This window comes from Oncorhynchus mykiss, chromosome 4, assembly GCF_057628025.1.
Source record: "Oncorhynchus mykiss isolate SJ-2025 chromosome 4, ASM5762802v1, whole genome shotgun sequence".
NCBI classification, from domain to species: Eukaryota; Metazoa; Chordata; class Actinopteri; order Salmoniformes; family Salmonidae; genus Oncorhynchus; species Oncorhynchus mykiss.
The window spans coordinates 46,352,666-46,369,916 of record NC_143025.1 but is presented as its reverse complement, the minus strand read 5'-3'; the positions used below and the strand labels follow the sequence as shown (position 1 = coordinate 46,369,916).

At 42.9% G+C, this 17,251-nt stretch overlaps 1 protein-coding gene across 2 annotated transcripts; it reads left to right on the top strand.

Moving 5' to 3' along the window:
* The first annotated feature begins 1,067 nt into the window (after nucleotides 1-1,067).
* LOC110521891 (uncharacterized) lies at nucleotides 1,068-15,284 on the top strand. 2 transcript variants are annotated; one of them, XM_036969152.2, is made up of 12 exons: nucleotides 1,068-1,385; nucleotides 9,684-9,795; nucleotides 10,040-10,133; nucleotides 10,312-10,366; nucleotides 10,573-10,713; nucleotides 12,262-12,422; nucleotides 13,031-13,129; nucleotides 13,292-13,437; nucleotides 13,604-13,775; nucleotides 13,918-14,030; nucleotides 14,127-14,211; nucleotides 14,302-15,284. In XM_036969152.2, exons 1-12 carry the CDS (start codon nucleotides 1,268-1,270, stop codon nucleotides 14,356-14,358), a joined length of 1,353 nt encoding a protein of 450 aa, XP_036825047.2. In that variant the 5' UTR covers nucleotides 1,068-1,267; the 3' UTR covers nucleotides 14,359-15,284. The 2 variants fall into 2 exon arrangements, with proteins under 2 accessions (XP_036825047.2, XP_090089573.1); XM_090233447.1 differs by lacking the exon at nucleotides 1,068-1,385 and adding an exon at nucleotides 2,364-2,554.
* Nucleotides 15,285-17,251: the final 1,967 nt, after the last annotated feature.

Genomic DNA, 17,251 nt, shown 5'->3' with positions numbered 1-17,251 from the left:
CTCTCTCTGTCCCTCATCTACTTCTTAGGTTTATAATGGCTATGTAGATAACCCAAGAAATAATGACAACTCTTGGATGGAAACGGGTGCTCTCAATTTCCATGATGATACTGGTATATTAATGATTACTCTTATAATATTACAGACACTGATAAACAACAAATTAGGGTAGTCTTATCTATGCAGAAACAATGTTGACTAAATTCAATGAAAACAATAAGGATTTTGCTATTATCACAGTAGGATAGCATGCAACATGTTTCCTTATACTTTTAATTGTTCCCCATTCTGCTCTTTATTTGTACATACATTACAGCTCTCTGAAATTTAGATTCTTGTTCTGGTTACCTTAGGTAACAGTGTGAGCGAGCTCCCAATGCAAGTGGGCGATGATGCCGGGCAAGTCCACTGGATTGACCTCGACTCCGTCCTATCCCTCTATGCAAGCCACTCCATTTCTTGGAGGTGATCGCTAAGGAGAGGCATGCTCACTGGTAACCATGGAAACAGTGTTTGGCTGAAGGACTAAGATGATTCGCACTGATGTTGGTGCAAGGTTGAGTAGAATATAGTGATGTAATTTTGAGGTAGTGTGACATCAAGTGGTGACACACTGTTCTCATGTTCAAGAGGATTGGCCAGAGCAAGGCCCTGCAGCATAATCACTGTTTTGCCATCATGGCCTTGGTCAGGGAGTAACAAAAAAAGTGGTGTCCACCAATGACTACTCTGTAAACACTCCCTCTGTAACCAGGGCTGATGGGAACATGGTTTGCTTAAAATAAATGCTCTCATTGTTTCTTTGTTACTCCCTGGCACCGAAATCAAAAAGTGCCATAATCAAAAAAAGGCATTTTAAACTATATTGGTCTATTTTTTTTTTTTGTGAAGCAAAGTGTTATGTAAAGACATCAATTATTATTGGTATATATGTTTAGGGTTAGTTGGTGGTGCAATTTTGTCCTTTTTTTGTATTACAAAATGTAACATGACTGACCACACACTACTGCACTGTAGCTGATGGCACGTGCAAACGACATGATACCAAATAAAAAGAACCAGGAACTACACTACCCGAAAGGCTTTGCATATACTGGGTGACGACGTGGCTCCGACGTTCCTCTACAACGGACCGGGGTGATTTAAATTTAGACGGAGTAAGAAGAGGGGCAATTTAGATCAGTCTGAAATTGAATGAGAGCTAGCTAATACTTTTTATAGTTTAAAACATTTATTTTCCGTCATACGTTTGGATTAACGTTTTGCAATGTCTGGGAAAATCAAGAGCCGAATCGCGGCAAATGCCGACTTGTTATCTGGTAGTGTGTCTTGCGATGAGCGGATTTTACGAGACTGTCATCAGTTGTACATCGATGCCGACAGTGGTGAGTTAGATTGCTAGCTAATGTCTGATCAAATGAAGAGAGCAGCAATTTCAACACGCATTTGCAGTCGGAATGTCATTCAGCCTGTATGTCTAGCTAGCTATATTTGGTATGACTCATTGATTCGGGTGGGTATAATTTGTGGAACGTTCCAACAGGAATCTGTAACAAAAACGTCGTAATGTACAAGGTTGCCAACAAACGCATATAAAAGTTAGCACGATCAATATACCTAGCTAACTAGCTGCCGAATAGGCTTCAACTCACCACGTAACTTATTCTTAATGTTTGTCCATAGGCTACCAGAGTGAAGACATTTTAAACGCAGGTGAATACATAATAAACGCGGTGAGTGAAAACGTAATGAAATAGCCCACTCCCTACCCGGTATCTTATTCGCCCTCTATACAACTTTGTATGCGTTGTTTGTTGGCAACCTTGTTATTTACGACGTTTTAGGAACTTATTCCTGTTGGAATGTTCCACAAATTATACCCACCCGATTGATTCTGACTAACGCTTCACTTGCTAGTAGCTTGCTACTAACATTACGTTAAAAGGGCTTAGTTTGTGTCCATTCACTCTATAGTGATAATTTTGTTTACTTCTGTTATAAAATGCATTTTACTTAGAACATTATAGTTCCAACGTCTGATTTGTCTGATTTGTCTATCTTCACACAGCATAGTTCTGAGCAGGGCTGGCTCCAGGCATAAGCAGTGACTTTGGGCAGGGCTTTCCAAATTTGTTAACCTAACATGCTGACCAGACCGGACAAGTCGCGTGCGCGAGCGTCACAAAATACATTTAGAAATCTGTTATTCATTTATTGCGCCAACGCGCGTCTGCCATGCCAAGGGCTAAAATATAACTATTTTCTATTCTATTTCTGACGCAGATCGCACTGAAAGTCCTGCCTCTCCCATCTTGTTATTGGTTTATAGAATCAGGTACCCACGTGCCATCTCCTCATTGGTTATACCCACGTGGGTGATTGAAAGACGAACTGTTTTGCCGGTCGTCGTGGTAATAATATGAAAGTTTAGATGCATCACCATATAAGTTCAAATGTGAAAAAGCCTGGCAGGAGGAGCGATGACTAGAAACGATTCGGTTGGCCGTTTTATGTGTGGATTTATTGTCGGAGTAGAAGACCTTGTGCATTTCAGGTAAACTAACAACTCAATGTTTATATCCCAGGACAAATTAGCTAGCAACAGCAAGCTAGCTTAATCGGACAAATTAGCTAGCAAGTGCAAGCTAACTAGCTAAATTGCCATACATGTTTAATGCTTTTCGACCTGTCCCCAAATGAATGTAATTGGTTCAGAGTTTGTTTTTATATTTTAACCTGCGTGTGGTGATTGGTGTAGGGGGACAAAATAAATGTATGTATGATAGCGCAGCCGGTTTGGGTTCCGGGTAAGGAGTTTTGACAGTGTTGCTAACTCCTCAGTAAGGAAAGTAGCTATTGGCTGTCCTAAAAGTCGCTAAATCACGTCATCGCCTAATTTGCATAATTTGCCATGTGCATGTAATTGTGATGGATGCTGTAGGAGAGAGGAATAACGTCGTGGGAGAGACAAATTGAGTAAAAAAAACACCCTAAATATTTTTAGAACTACAAATTAACTTTCTTCTGTCGATTTAAAAAAAAAAAAATTTTATGTCACAATTCCAACCCTCCTGCTTAATCCGGGCTTGGGATCGGCAAAAGTGACCCAAAAGAGACACCCTGACGGAGTTACTTAGTTTTTAAATTTTTTGTTTTTGTTTATTTTTCTTAATTTGGTTTGGTTTTTAACCTTATGGTCCACTTAGGAGCCTACAACAAGTCACAGTAAAACATGAACATTTTTAACCATAACATTTTTTTGTATACAATCTACTTTAACAGTCTAAATGGACCAAAAAGAGACAATAGAACAAACTGTCAATGGCAATGTGAGAAAATTATGGTAATTAGTCTGGCCCTAATCCATTATATATATTTTTTTCAGACCCCCCTCCACACACACACAGGCTGTGCTGGCTCACAGAAAGAGTGGGTCATCGTCATTTTGGTCAAGGCTCTCTATGGCAGGTTCAGCAACTGAGGGAGCTGACTTAAATGAGTAAGCAGCTGATGTGCCAAAAAGCTGCAAAATAATATCAGGCAGCTGGTGCTCATAGCAAGCCTCACCAGACAGCTTCAGTCCATATCGAATGTACAGGATGGAGTTAAGGGTCTGTAAGCACATCTGATTTTTAAGTTTGCTTTTTACCACACTCATCTGGCTGAATACTCTCGACTTCAGCATTCGAGTGTGGCAAGGACAACATAGACACAGCAGCCATGGCAAGTTCTTGAAACGGGTTGATATCAGCTGCATCTCTGAACTTCCAAATCACACTCCAGAAGCCCAGTGTGTTTTTTGTCTCATTCCATTTACTTAGATGGATGGCACGCCATTGCTGGACAATCTTGTCTATCACTGTAGGGGAGTAGCCAAAGAGCTTGGCTATTTCTCCAGGGCTCTTATTGTGCTTTAGAGTTTCCTCCACATTGAAAACTGACATCTACTGCAATGCTTCGATGTTGTCCGGCAGTCTCACCCTCACCCTCAACTCATTAGTGAGGGAGACGGTGAAGGCTACACCCCACTTTCGACATTGTTTTCATCCTCAGGCGCAAGGTGGAGCTCAGCTGCCTTTGACTCAAAAAGGTAACCACGGTACGGTTTGGGACTGATGTATCCATCTGTTGGCCCTTTGAGTACATCAACATTTGCCAGTGGATTCAGCACCCTGCTGCTCACAGACTTGATCAGGCTATCCAAGTTGTCAAGTAGCTTAAGAGGATCTACTTGCTCTCCCTCAAAAGCCTTGATGGCCAACTGTACCTCACCCAGCACTGACTTAAAAAAGTCAGATCCAATATGTTTTGAGGATCACTGTACATGGAGTATAAAACCTCAGCCATGTAGCAGTGTTCACTGGACTTGGTGACTGTGAAATGCAGCCTAAGCTCCTCCCACTGGTCCAAAATGCGTGAAACCGTGGGTTCAATGGAGAGCCAACGTGGCACACACCTTGGTTATCTAAAGGTTTCTCCCCACAGTTGGTCTCATATATGGCCTTGTAGGCCTCCCTGCGCTTTGGAGACACTGAAAACCAGTTATAAGTCTCTCGTACCTAGTACTCCACACTACGGGGGATGGTGTCATTGGAAGCATGACTTACAGCAAGCTGCAGAGAGTGGCACACACAACCCCCAGGTACTTAGCAACACTTACAGTGCCTTGCGAAAGTATTCGGCCCCCTTGAACTTTGCAACCTTTTGCCACATTTCAGGCTTCAAACATAAAGATATAAAACTGTATTTTTTTGTGAAGAATCAACAACAAGTGGGACACAATCATGAAGTGGAACGACATTTATTGGATATTTCAAACTTTTTTAACAAATCAAAAACTGAAAAATTGGGCGTGCAAAATTATTCAGCCCCCTTAAGTTAATACTTTGTAGCGCCACCTTTTGCTGCGATTACAGCTGTAAGTCGCTTGGGGTATGTCTCTATCAGTTTTGCACATCGAGAGACTGAATTTTTTTCCCATTCCTCCTTGCAAAACAGCTCGAGCTCAGTGAGGTTGGATGGAGAGCATTTGTGAACAGCAGTTTTCAGTTCTTTCCACAGATTCTCGATTGGATTCAGGTCTGGACTTTGACTTGGCCATTCTAACACCTGGATATGTTTATTTTTGAACCATTCCATTGTAGATTTTGCTTTATGTTTTGGATCATTGTCTTGTTGGAAGACAAATCTCCGTCCCAGTCTCAGGTCTTTTGCAAACTCCATCAGGTTTTCTTCCAGAATGGTCCTGTATTTGTGTTGTTCCTTGTTCTTCATGATGCTCTCTGCGCTTTTAACGGACCTCTGAGACTATCACAGTGCAGGTGCATTTATACGGAGACTTGATTACACACAGGTGGATTGTATTTATCATCATTAGTCATTTAGGTCAACATTGGATCATTCAGAGATCCTCACTGAACTTCTGGAGAGAGTTTGCTGTACTGAAAGTAAAGGGGCTGAATAATTTTGCACGCCCAATTTTTCAGTTTTTGATTTGTTAAAAAAGTTTGAAATATCCAATAAATGTCGTTCCACTTCATGATTGTGTCCCACTTGTTGTTGATTCTTCACAAAAAAATACAGTTTTATATCTTTATGTTTGAAGCCTGAAATGTGGCAAAAGGTCGCAAAGTTCAAGGGGGCCGAATACTTTTGCAATGCACTGTATATATTTAATGTTTTAATTGTTTTTGGTTACTACATGATTCCATGTGTTATTTCATAGTTTTGATGCCTTCACTATTATTCTACCATGTAGAAAATAGTAAAAATAAAGAAACCCTTGAATGAGTTGGTGTCAACTTTTGACTAGTACTGGACATAAGAGATCAAAGGTCACCATCATGAAGACAGTATATTTAAAACACAACTTGCAAACTCTCCTCGCTTTGAGAGCAAATGGATTCTCTTTGAAAATTAACAAAATGAGCAGAATTTGTAAATAATCAAGAACAATTCCAAAAGTTAAATCACAACTTTCAAGCAACTGAAAAATATATCTGACAAATCCTAGTCTGTGTGAGAATTAGTGTAAATTCAGTTGTTTCATAAGCAATTTGTAAATGTGTGTTAGGTTCTGTAAACTGAGATGCTAACATTGATATGCTAATGGTGAAAGTTCTGAGGCCATTTTGTGACAAACAAAGCAATGACTTTTCATAGTGTGCACACTTCTATACATTGGCCATATGCACCACGCATAGGAAAATAAACTAATGCCTCATTTAAAAAAACACAGTTTATCTAGCAATCTGTGTACATTAAAGAAAGCACATTCTCAAAAGTAGCCTATATAACCATCATATATGGATTATAGAAATTGAGTTGCAAAGGAAGAAATTAACACCGTCAAATAATCAACATCCTAAGTTTTAGGGTAGATTTTGAGCTTCTATGTTGGAATAAGAATCGAGATGGTCTGCCTCTACCTAAATCCCATGATTTCTGCATCTTATGACGAGTTAGGATTTCCTCAGTCTAGGTTCCAACAACGTGACTCCAACAAATCACTTTGGAGATTATTTGTGCCCTGTTATAACACATCTCTCTGTGCGTCATGAAGAAATGACCTTGTCAAATCATGCTCTTTTTCGCATGATAGAAGTTCTGATTGCAACTGCTCTATTTTGCGCTATGAGGTCCTCTGGGACTTCAGTCATATCAAGCTTGTTCAACACTAGTTTGCTGTGTCACAATTCACCTTTTCCAAGTATAAACACAAGCTATAGAATTAATGTATTAGATTTTTTTTTCCTTATGCATTCCAACATATTGCCAGTTAATGAAGAATTTCATCCCTAGTAAATTAAATGTCAGACCATTTTTGCCTTTCTTGATCATATCATTAATTTGAGATTGCTGTAACTCAAACATATCTATTGCTTGCATATTCTCCATCATGCATGTGCTCGTAATATATATCGGGGAATCTAATGAAATAAACTCCAAATGATTTGGAAGAGATATTACGTCGGGATCACCATTAACTGTAGTGGGCAGTAATATTTGATATGTGAATATGCAGTATATTATAAACTCAGCAAAAACATCGCTTTCTCAGGACCGTATCTTTCAAAGATAATTTGTAAAAATCCAAATAACTTCACAGATCTTCATTGTAAAGGGTTTAAACCATGATTGTTCAATGAACCATGAATGAACATGCACCTGTGGAACGGTTAAGACACTAACAGCTTACAGACGGAAGGCAATTAAGGTCACAGTTATGAAAACGTAGGACACTAAAGAGGCCTTTCTACTGACTCTGGAAAAACACCAAAAGAAAGATGCCCATGGTCCCTGCTCATCTGCGTGAACATGCCATAGGCATGCTGCAAGGAGTCATGAGGACTACAGATGTGGCCAGGGCAATAAATTGCAATGTCCGTACTTTTTTTGTGACACGCCTAAGAAAGGGAGACAGGGAGGACAGCTGATCGTCATCACAGTGGCAGACCCACGTGTAAAAATAAAAACCCTGCACAGGATCGGAACATCACACCTGCGGGACAGGTACAGGATGGCAACAACTGCCCGAGTTACACCAGGAACGCACAATCCCTCCATCAGTGCTCAGACTGTCCGCAATAGGCTGAGAAAGGCTGGACTGAGGGCTTGTAGGCCTGTTTGTAAGGCAGGTCCTCACCAGACATCACAGGGTAACGACGTCACCTATGGGCCCACCGTCGTTGGACCAGACAGGACTGGCAAAAAGTGCTCTTTACTGACAAGTTGTGGTTTTGTCTCACCAGGGGTGATGGTCAGATTCGTGTTTATCGTCGAAGGAATGAGCGTTACACCGAGGCCTGTACTCTGGAGCGGGATCAATTTGGAGGTGGCGGGTCCGTCATGGTCTGGGGCGGTGTGTCACAGCATCATCGGACTGAGCTTGTTATCATTGCAGGCAATCTCAACACTGCGTTACAGGGAAGACATCCTCCTCCCTCATGTGGTACCCTTCCTGCAGGGTCATCCTGACATGACCCTCCAGCATGACAATGCCACCAGCCATACTGCTCGTTCTGTGCGTGATTTTGTGCAAGACAGGAATGTCAGTGTTCTGCCATGGCCAGCGAAGAGCCCGGATCTCAATCCCATTGAGCACATCTGGGACCTGTTGGATCGGAGGGCTCGGGCCATTCCCCCCCCACAGAAATGTCCAGGAACTTGCAGGTGTCTTGGTGTAAGAGTGGGGTAACATCTCACAGCAAGAACTGGAACATCTGGTGCAATCCACGAGGATGAGATGCACTGCAGTACTTACTGCAGCTGGTGGCCACACCCAGATACTGACTGATACTTTTGATTTTGACCCCCCCTGTGGAACTTGTTCAGTTTGTCTCAGTTGTTGAATCTTGTTTATGTCCATACAAATATTTACACGTTAAGTTTGCTGAAAATAAACCCAGATGACAGTGAGAGGATGTCTTTTTTTTTTTTTTTTCCTAGTGTATATATAAATCACATGCGATTCATAAGACTAAGCAATTAGCCCATTCAATTAAATATCTTTATCTGACTCCATAGTATAAATAGGAATATGCAAGGAGACTTGAGTTACACTAATAGGCATTGAAGAAAAGTCTGGGAATAGAATTCTAAATACACGTGTATTTAAATACTTTATGAAATGGCTGGATACCCATGCAAGGCCTAAAGCTTATTAAGTTACAAGGCGTTAACAAGAATTACAAGGCATTATTCTAAGCATGGTCAGAGAGAGCGAAATCATAGCCTGAAAGGCCATGTCCCAAAAGTCCATGGGTTGGAGAGAGAAATAAAGTGTCTCATCACAGCAGGTCAGGAACAAATAAGAGAAGGAACAATTTAATCTTAGACCCTTTTATAAGCATCTGAGTTTTTTGGTCAAAAACGTAGGTTTTGAATTGAATTGTACTACTGTAAAGTTAAACTCCAATCAGACACTACATGACCAAAGGTATGTGGACACCTGCTCGTCGAACATCTCATTCCAAAATCATGGCATTAATGTGGAGTTGGTCCCCCACAAACCGACATGTTGGAAAGTTGGCATCCTATGACGGTGCCATGTTGAAAGTCACTGAGCTCTTCAGTAAGGCCATTCTACTGCTAAGGGGTGACCACATACCTTTGTATATGTAGTGTATCAGAGCTACATGATGTTAAGGGGGGGGTTATCTACACAATTTAACAAATTATTTTACCCATTGGTCAAAATATGCATTTTGGGGGGAGGGGGACCCTACTTAGTTGCTTATACATTTATGGTATTTAGCTACACATTGATTCCTGAAGAATAAGACGTATAAATGCCAGAGCTTAGTTCTACAGTCGAACCCCATCAGAACCCTTGCATACATAGCGTAGTCTATGGATTTGAAGTTTGTATATCTCCAGCCACATCCCTCAGCTTTTTACTGAAACTGGTGGGGAGGACACTTTTGTTAATATTTCAATTAGGATTGCCTCTATAATGTGACTACCAGCAGGAGCTGTTAGCAATAGCTAGATTAGTTAGCTAGCTATAGCTTAGCGGCTAATGCTAATAAACTACCAAATTTGATCAATCAGCGTTATATGAAACTCATCAAATCGATGCGCAAGTTTGTGGCTAATATTTATCCCATAGCTAGCTAGCCGATGTTCGCTTATCTAACGTTAGCTAATTGTCCTGATCACATCCCCTGCTGTCTCTATTCTAGGGCTGGTAGCAGTGGCCCAGTCAGTTGGCGTGTCTCTGCTGGCACCCAGGAAAAAGATCACGGTCATGTTGATGGGCAACCACTCGGCCGGCAAGAGCTCCTTCATCAACTGGTAATGTTCAATCAAATCAAGGTTATCATTGACAACGCCAGAAGGGGTAGAGAGAAGGATGTACTTTGAAAAGTATTCCATCAGGGACAGGGACTTTTCCGTTCACTGATACTTACTGTCCCCTATGCTTCCTTTTGCTTCAAAGTCATTGTAATTATGTCCCATGGTCCATTTGTCATTGTGTGTGTGTGGACATGAATGCCAGAGAGAGTGCTTGTTAATGTCTGCTGAAACTTTGTCTCAGGTATGTGGAGGAGCACATCCAGCGCACAGGAGTGGCCATTGAGACGCAAGGCTTCAGCTTTGTTACTAGTGGCCGCAAGAGAGAGTCTCTCACAGTGAGTACTGCTGGTATAGTTCTGAGTGAATTTCCCCTTCAGTTTGCTCCTCACGTCATGCACTTTGGTTGAGGTACTTTGAGGGGCTTAACCTTTTCACTTGAGTAAGTGCTCACACGGTGGATATTTGTTTTTCTCGCAGAATGTAAACTTTGTTTTGTTTCTTGCTGTATTTCAGGGAAATGCCACGCTGCACCTTTACCCACACTTCAAACCGCTACACGAGATCAAGGGTGAGACTTCAGAGTTGATTCAACCTCATTAGTCTGCGTCATAGTAAGACTCAGGAAACAACTCCCTCCCCTGTATTATATGATGCAATATAAATACAATGGTAATGGTAGCATGACTGACGACCCATTCTAAACATTAGTCAGCACTTTGTGTGAAATGCATGAAAATACCATTCAAGTAAAGGGCTCTCGCTCTCTACCTGTAGGTGTGTCTGAGTACCTGGGCACTGAGATCTGCACATCGAGGCAGAAACGCTTCAGCCTAGTGACGTTTGTGGACTCTCCTGGCCTGGTGGACGGGGACATGAAGTACCCCTTCGATGTGGACCAGGCCATCATGTGGCTGGGTAGGTCACCACAATATGGTGGTGTAGGGTGTGTAATTTTGTGAATATACAGTAACAGTCAAACGTTTGGACACACCTACTCATTCAAGAGTTTCTTTATTTTTTACTATTTTCTACATTGTAGAATCATAGTGAAGATTAAATAACCCATCTGGAATCGTGTAGTAACCAAAAAAGTGTTAAACAAATCAATATTGAAGATTCTCCAAAGTTGACAGCTTTGCACACTCTTGGCATTCTCTCAACCAGCATCAATGAGGTAGTCACCTGGAATGCATTTCAGTTAACAGGTGTGCCTTGTTAAAAGTTCATTTGTGGATTTTTGTTCCTTTTTAATGTGTTTGAGCCTATTTGTTGTGTTGTGACATGGTAGGTGTAGTATACAGAAGATATCCCTATTTGGTAAAAGACCAAGTCCATATTGCGGCAAGAACAGCTCAAATAAGCAAAGAGAAATTACAGTCCATCATTACTTTAAGACATGGTCAGTCAATCAGAAAAATGTAAAGTACTTTTGAAAGTTTCTTCAATTGCAGTCGCAATAACCATCAAGCGCTATGATGCAACTAGCTCTCATGAGGACCGCCATAGGAAAGGAAGACCCAGAGTTACTTTGCTGCAGAGGATAAGTTCATTAGAGTTACCAGCCTCAAATAGCAGCCCAATGCTTCAGAGTTCAAGTAACAGACACCTCTCAACTGTTCAGAGGACACTGTGTGAATCATGCCTTCATGGGTGAATTGCTGCAAAGAAACCTCTACTATAGGACACCAATAATAAGAAGAGACTTGGGCCAAGAAACACGAGCAAGGACAGTGGGAAATCTTATTAGTCTTATGAGTCCAAATTTGCGTTTTTATTTTTTTTGTTCCAACCGCCGCGTATTTGTGAGACACCAACTAGGTGAACGGATGATCCCTACATGTGTGGTTCCCACCGTGAAGCATGGAGGTGGGGGTACTTTGCTGGTGACACTCTGTGATTTATTTAGAATTCAAGGCACACTTAACCAGCATGGATACCACAGCATTCTGCAGCGATACACCATCCCATCTGGTTTGCGCTTAGTGGGACTATCATTTGTTTTTCAACAGGACATTGACCCAATACACCTCCAGGCTGTGTAAGGGCTATTTGACCAAGGAGGAGAGTGATGGAGTGCTGCATCAGATGACCTGGCCTCCACAATCACCTGACCTCAACCCAATTGAGATGGTTTGGGATGAGTTGGACCGCAGAGTGAAGGAAAAGCAGCCAAAATGTGCTTAGCATATGTGGGAACTACTTTTTAAGACGGTTGGAAAAGCGTTCCTCACGAAGCTGGTTGAGAGAATGCCAAGAATGTGCAAAGCTGTCATCAAGTGGCTACTTTAAAGAATCTAAAATATATTTAGATTTGTTTAACACTTTTTTGGTTACTACATGATTCCATATGTGTTATTTCATAGTTAAACAATGCAGAAAATAGTACAAAAAATAGTACAAAATAAAGAAAAACCCTTGGATGAGTAGGTGTTCATACTTTTGACTGGTACTGTCCCCTCCCAGGTGAGCTGTGTGACCTCATCCTGGTGTTCTTTGACCCCATGGGCCAGGCGCTGTGCAAGCGCACCCTCAACATCGTGGAGAAGCTCAACGAGAAGCACGGTGACCGCCTGCGCTTGTACCTCAGCAAGGCCGACGAGGCCGGGGGAGAGTCGGACAGACAGGTACACACACACACACTGTAGTGGGAAATTTAAGATGAATAAAGTTGATATTCACTTAAGTTATTAACGCAATGTATTATACTTTTTATTTTCTGTTATACACATGATTCTGTTCGTGCAAGGTTTTTAATCACTAGACTTGGAGGCCAGACGTGAAGGAGAACTGTCCATAACCTATCTGCTGATAGTGTTGGTGCCAGTCTAAAGGTGCCAGTTCCGAGGACACACTGGTTATTATTGTACTCTTGTGAGAGTGTGTGATTCACTGCCTTGTCTTTTATGTGTTTAGAGAACATATGTGCTTGGGATATTAGGGCCAGCTCAGGGAAGGCTCGGAAGACATTTTCTCTGCTTCTGTGCTGGAGGTTTCTCCCTCGAGCAAATTGTACTAAAATATATTTTTTTTACTTTATCAACGGCCGCTTTTGTGTTTATTTCACCTGGAAATTCTCTATTACACACACCGTATACATATCTACATTATGAGCAAGGTTGACAAGGGGCTGGGAGGAAGATGGCCAGTTTGTTATAATCTAACAGCTCCCAGCTTGAAGTTTCAAACATTAGCTAATCAGAAAATATATCCCTGTCGTGATTGGCTCTTTCAGAGGGTGATGATGCAGATAGTCCAGGAGCTGTGCAAGCGGCCGGGACTCAACAAGTGTGGCTTTGACATGCCTACCATCTATGTTCCCAACCCCAACAAGGTAGCCACCGCACCACACCCACCTTTTTGTACACGGCACCTGAAAGTCACTGCATGTGACAACCTGGGCAATCTTGGACTATCCTAGCTAAATAAATAAAATGTATGTATACTATGTACATATGTTTTGAACTTCACTTCCACCTGCTTGTCCCAACCCCAGCCCAGTCGCTGTGTGAACCAGATTGAGGAGGCATGTCGCACCATCGAGAAGACCATCAACCAGACAGTCCAGAACACACTCAACTCACTAGAGAAGGACTGTGAGCTTATCACTGAGGCCATTGCAGATACACTCAGCCAAGACAGGTAACACACGCATGCATGCAGTGTGTTTTACACCTGCACTTATTCTCAACTTGCTGATAAAAAAGACTGTATGACTGAGGATATTGTAGATGACACACACATCACTGATCTTCTCTCCTTTCCAACACAACAATACCCACCCTCTCTCTCTCTCTCCCTCCCTCAGGCAGACCAGTGTAGATAACCGGCGGGCGCGCTGTAAGGGCTGTTTGTTGGCTCTTCTAGGCTTCAGTGTCCCCTTCATGCTGATGGCAGCCCTGGTGCTGGGCAGCTTCTCCAAAGAGCTGCTAGAGATGGCCCTGGGGGATGACGGCATCGAGGCCCTCTCTCTCTACCTGGTCAGTGTATTTGTAAGAGAGAGACTGTGTTTAAGGGGTGGTGGTTGTTAGTCTGACTGTGTGGTTGTGTGTGTGTGTGAGACGTAGTCGTGGAATTTTTGTGTTTGTGTGACTCTTCCCCCCCCCCCACACACACACACAGGCTCCTGTAGTGAGAGTGTTTGTCTCCATGTCCGTGGAGTACCAGCTCTACAGTTGTGGCGGACTCATCTTCCTCTCCTTCCTACTCCTCATCCTTGCCCGCTTCTCCTTCAGGTAAGAGCTGAGCACACTCACAAACTGCGGCATCTTGTTCAAGTACCACCAGTTATCAATGAATTATGCCTAAAGCATCGCTCTCTATCTCTGCAGGACTCAGCCCACTCTCTCTGGCCGACAGAAGAGGCAGCTACAGGAAAAGCTGGATTATGTGCAGGAGGTGGTGAAGACAAAGAAGGTAGTGTGTGACCATGCAGTGGTATGTGTGTGAGCATGCAGTGCTGTGTGTGCTTGACCACTAACTGTGTGTATCTCTCCCTTCCTGTAGAAGAAGCTCTATGAGGAATACCTTCGCCAGAGTGTGGGTGATCAAGATATGGACTAAAAGAAAATGGAGGAAACCACTGACGTACCACTTAACATTCCTACTGTAGAGGACCAAATGTAATGTAGGGTTTAAACTGTTCAGGCTTTACCTTCCTGGCCATGCCTTATGGTGCATTCATGACAATTCTGAAACTCAAGAGTTAAAATGAACATAAGTTATTTGTGTAGAGCAGGGCTGTTCAATGTCAGTCATGGAGGGCCAAAGCACTTCTGGTTTTCATCCTTCTAATCAGAGACTGATTCAGACCTGGGACACCAGGTGAGTGCAATTAACTACCAGGTAGAAACAAAAAAGGGTTTCGGCCCTCCAGGACTGTAATTGAACAGCCCTGGCGTACAGATTCCTATTGGTTGATTCTGATTCTCTCCAAGTAGGAAAACTCTGGCCTCTTCTTTCTACAACGAATGTCCAAGTAGAGAATGTCTGAATTTCAGAGTTGTCTTGAACGCACCATTTACGTGTCCCTCCGGAGTACGCAGGGCGACATGGGAAATGTAATCCTTGTACAAGTGTTGTCAGTCCAATATCTGTTCATTCATGTAGTTGTAAACCATAGATCGCCTAAATTTCTAATATGAGCATTCAGAACCTAACTCGACACGCACTGTAATATTCATTTCCCAATATTTTTCACTACCATGTTACCTGATAGGTAGATTTTAAAAACAACAAACATCATGGGACCTGTATTTTTGTATGAGATTAGATACGGTTTACAAACTACATTATGAATTGAACAAAGTATTTATATACGTTTTTACAATGTTTGGTATCCACAGTTGTGCCTGTTTGCTACTCCAGGCTTCAACATCTGACTCAGACAAACACCTATGCTGCAATAAACCAATAATAACATGAGGATCATGGGACCTGTATTTTTGTACAAGGTGAACTCTCAGCATTAAATTACTTTTGCGATACTATTTACTCGCTGTTCCTTTTGTTCACGTAACTGTTCAAAGCAGCAATTGTGCTGTTCCACACGTTTTCTGACCATGAATGTCAATTGTTTCTAACTGTTAGACTAATGAATAAGCACAGCAGCTGCCTGTGAACAAACAGTTCACAACCATGAGGATCTGTGGATGATCAGTAATGTTTTACTTTCTTTTCCTACATTGGTAGTACGTTTCATTCAAAATTATATAAATAAACGCAAATGTTTGTACAATGTGTTCTGTTCAGCAGGGATCATGCATTTTTAGGATATCGACTCCATGTTTGGTGTCTTTTTATATATGGGCAGTGAGAAAATTGTCCAGGCATACTGTATTTCAGAAGCTGCTCTGAATAGTTGAGGGAACGGAACATCCTGACCATGAGGGTGTTTTGGGGACTCCTTAGCAGGGGGCAGGTCCTCCTGGGGTGTGGAAGTGGGTGGAACCAAACATTCCGCATCTGTGACAAGCGAACAGAAATGAACATGCATGGATGCATCTAACTTCTGCCTAAAACTGGTGATGTTAATATGACGTAGCCTACATTTTGTCAGGTGAAACCAGGGACTGACTGGTACAAGATATAGTTGTGGGAATTTCAAGTGTAAAGGGTGAGGGGGAATGCTGCATGGTGGGATGAAGGCGTGCTGCTGGACTCCCTTCGTGTATCCTATAAGTTTGTCAATAGTAGGCCTAATAATAAGACAGTAAATCTAATTCTAATCACAGGTATGCTCAGTTCTGTCATATGTCAATGTCAGAAACCATTCCCTCAGTTGAGTCATACACTACATGGCCACAAGTATGTGGACACCTTCTCATCAAACATCTCATTCCAAAATCATGGGCATTAATATGGAGTTGGTCCCTCCTTTGCTGCTATAACAGCATTGACCCTTCTGGGAAGGCTTTTCCCTAGATGTTGGAATATTGCTGCAGGGACATGCTTTCATTCAGCCACAAGAGCATTAGTGAGGTCGGGCACTGAGGTTGGGCGTTCAGGCCTGGCTCGCAGTCGGTGTTCCAATACACCCCAAAGGTGTTCGATGGGGTTGAGGTCAGGGCTCTGCAGGACAGTCAAAGTTCTTCCACACTGATCTCGACAAACTATTTCTGTATGGACCTCGCTTTGTGCACAGGGCCATTGTCATGCTGAAACAGGAAAGGGCCTTCCCCACACTGTTGCCACAAAGTTGGAAGCACAGAATGTCTAGAATGTCATTGTATGCTGTAGCGTTAAGAATTCCCTTCACTAGAACTAAGGGGGCTAGCCCAAACCATGAAAAACAGCCCCAAACTTTACAGTTGGCACTATAAATTCGGGCAGTTGCTCGGTAGTGAGTGTTGCAACCGAGGACAGACGATTTTTACGTGCTACGCACTTGTGAGGCCTACCTCTCAGCGGCTGAGCCGTTGTTGCTCCTAGACGTTTCCACTTCACAATAACAGCACTTACAGTTGACCGGGGAAACTAGCAAGGCAGAAATTTGATGAGCTGACTTGTTGGAAATGTGCCATCCTATGACGGTGCCACTTTGAAAGTCACTGAGCTGGCCTCCCAGGTGGCGCAGTGGTTAAGGACGCTGTACTGCAGCGCCAGCTGTGCCATCAGAGTCCCTGGGTTCGCGCCCAGGCTCTGTCGTAACCGGCCGTGACGGGGAGGTCCGTGGGGCGACGCACAATTGGCCTAGCGTCGCCCGGGTTAGGGAGGGCTTGGTCGGTAGGGGTGTCCTTGTCTCATCGCGCACCAGCGACTCCTGTGGCGGGTTGGGAGCAGTGTGCGCTAACCAAGGTGGCCAGGTGCACGGCGTTTCCTCCGGTGCATTGGTGCGGCTGGCTTCCAGCTTCCGGCTTCCTGGCTTGCGGCTTGGTTGGGTTGTGTATCGGGGGACGCATGACTTTCAACCTTCGTCTCTCCCGAGCCCGTACGGGAGGTGTAGCGATGAGACAAG

What these genes read in the sequence shown, in the direction of transcription:
- LOC110521891 (XM_036969152.2), top strand. Translation starts at nt 1,268, where the DNA reads ATGTCTGGGAAAATCAAGAGCCGAATCGCGGCAAATGCCGACTTGTTA. An exon ending in GTACATCGATGCCGACAGTG is followed by an intron (nt 1,386 to 9,683) that starts GTGAGTTAGATT and finishes TCTCTATTCTAG; the next exon opens with GGCTGGTAGCAGTGGCCCAG. An exon ending in GATACACTCAGCCAAGACAG is followed by an intron (nt 13,438 to 13,603) that starts GTAACACACGCA and finishes TCCCTCCCTCAG; the next exon opens with GCAGACCAGTGTAGATAACC.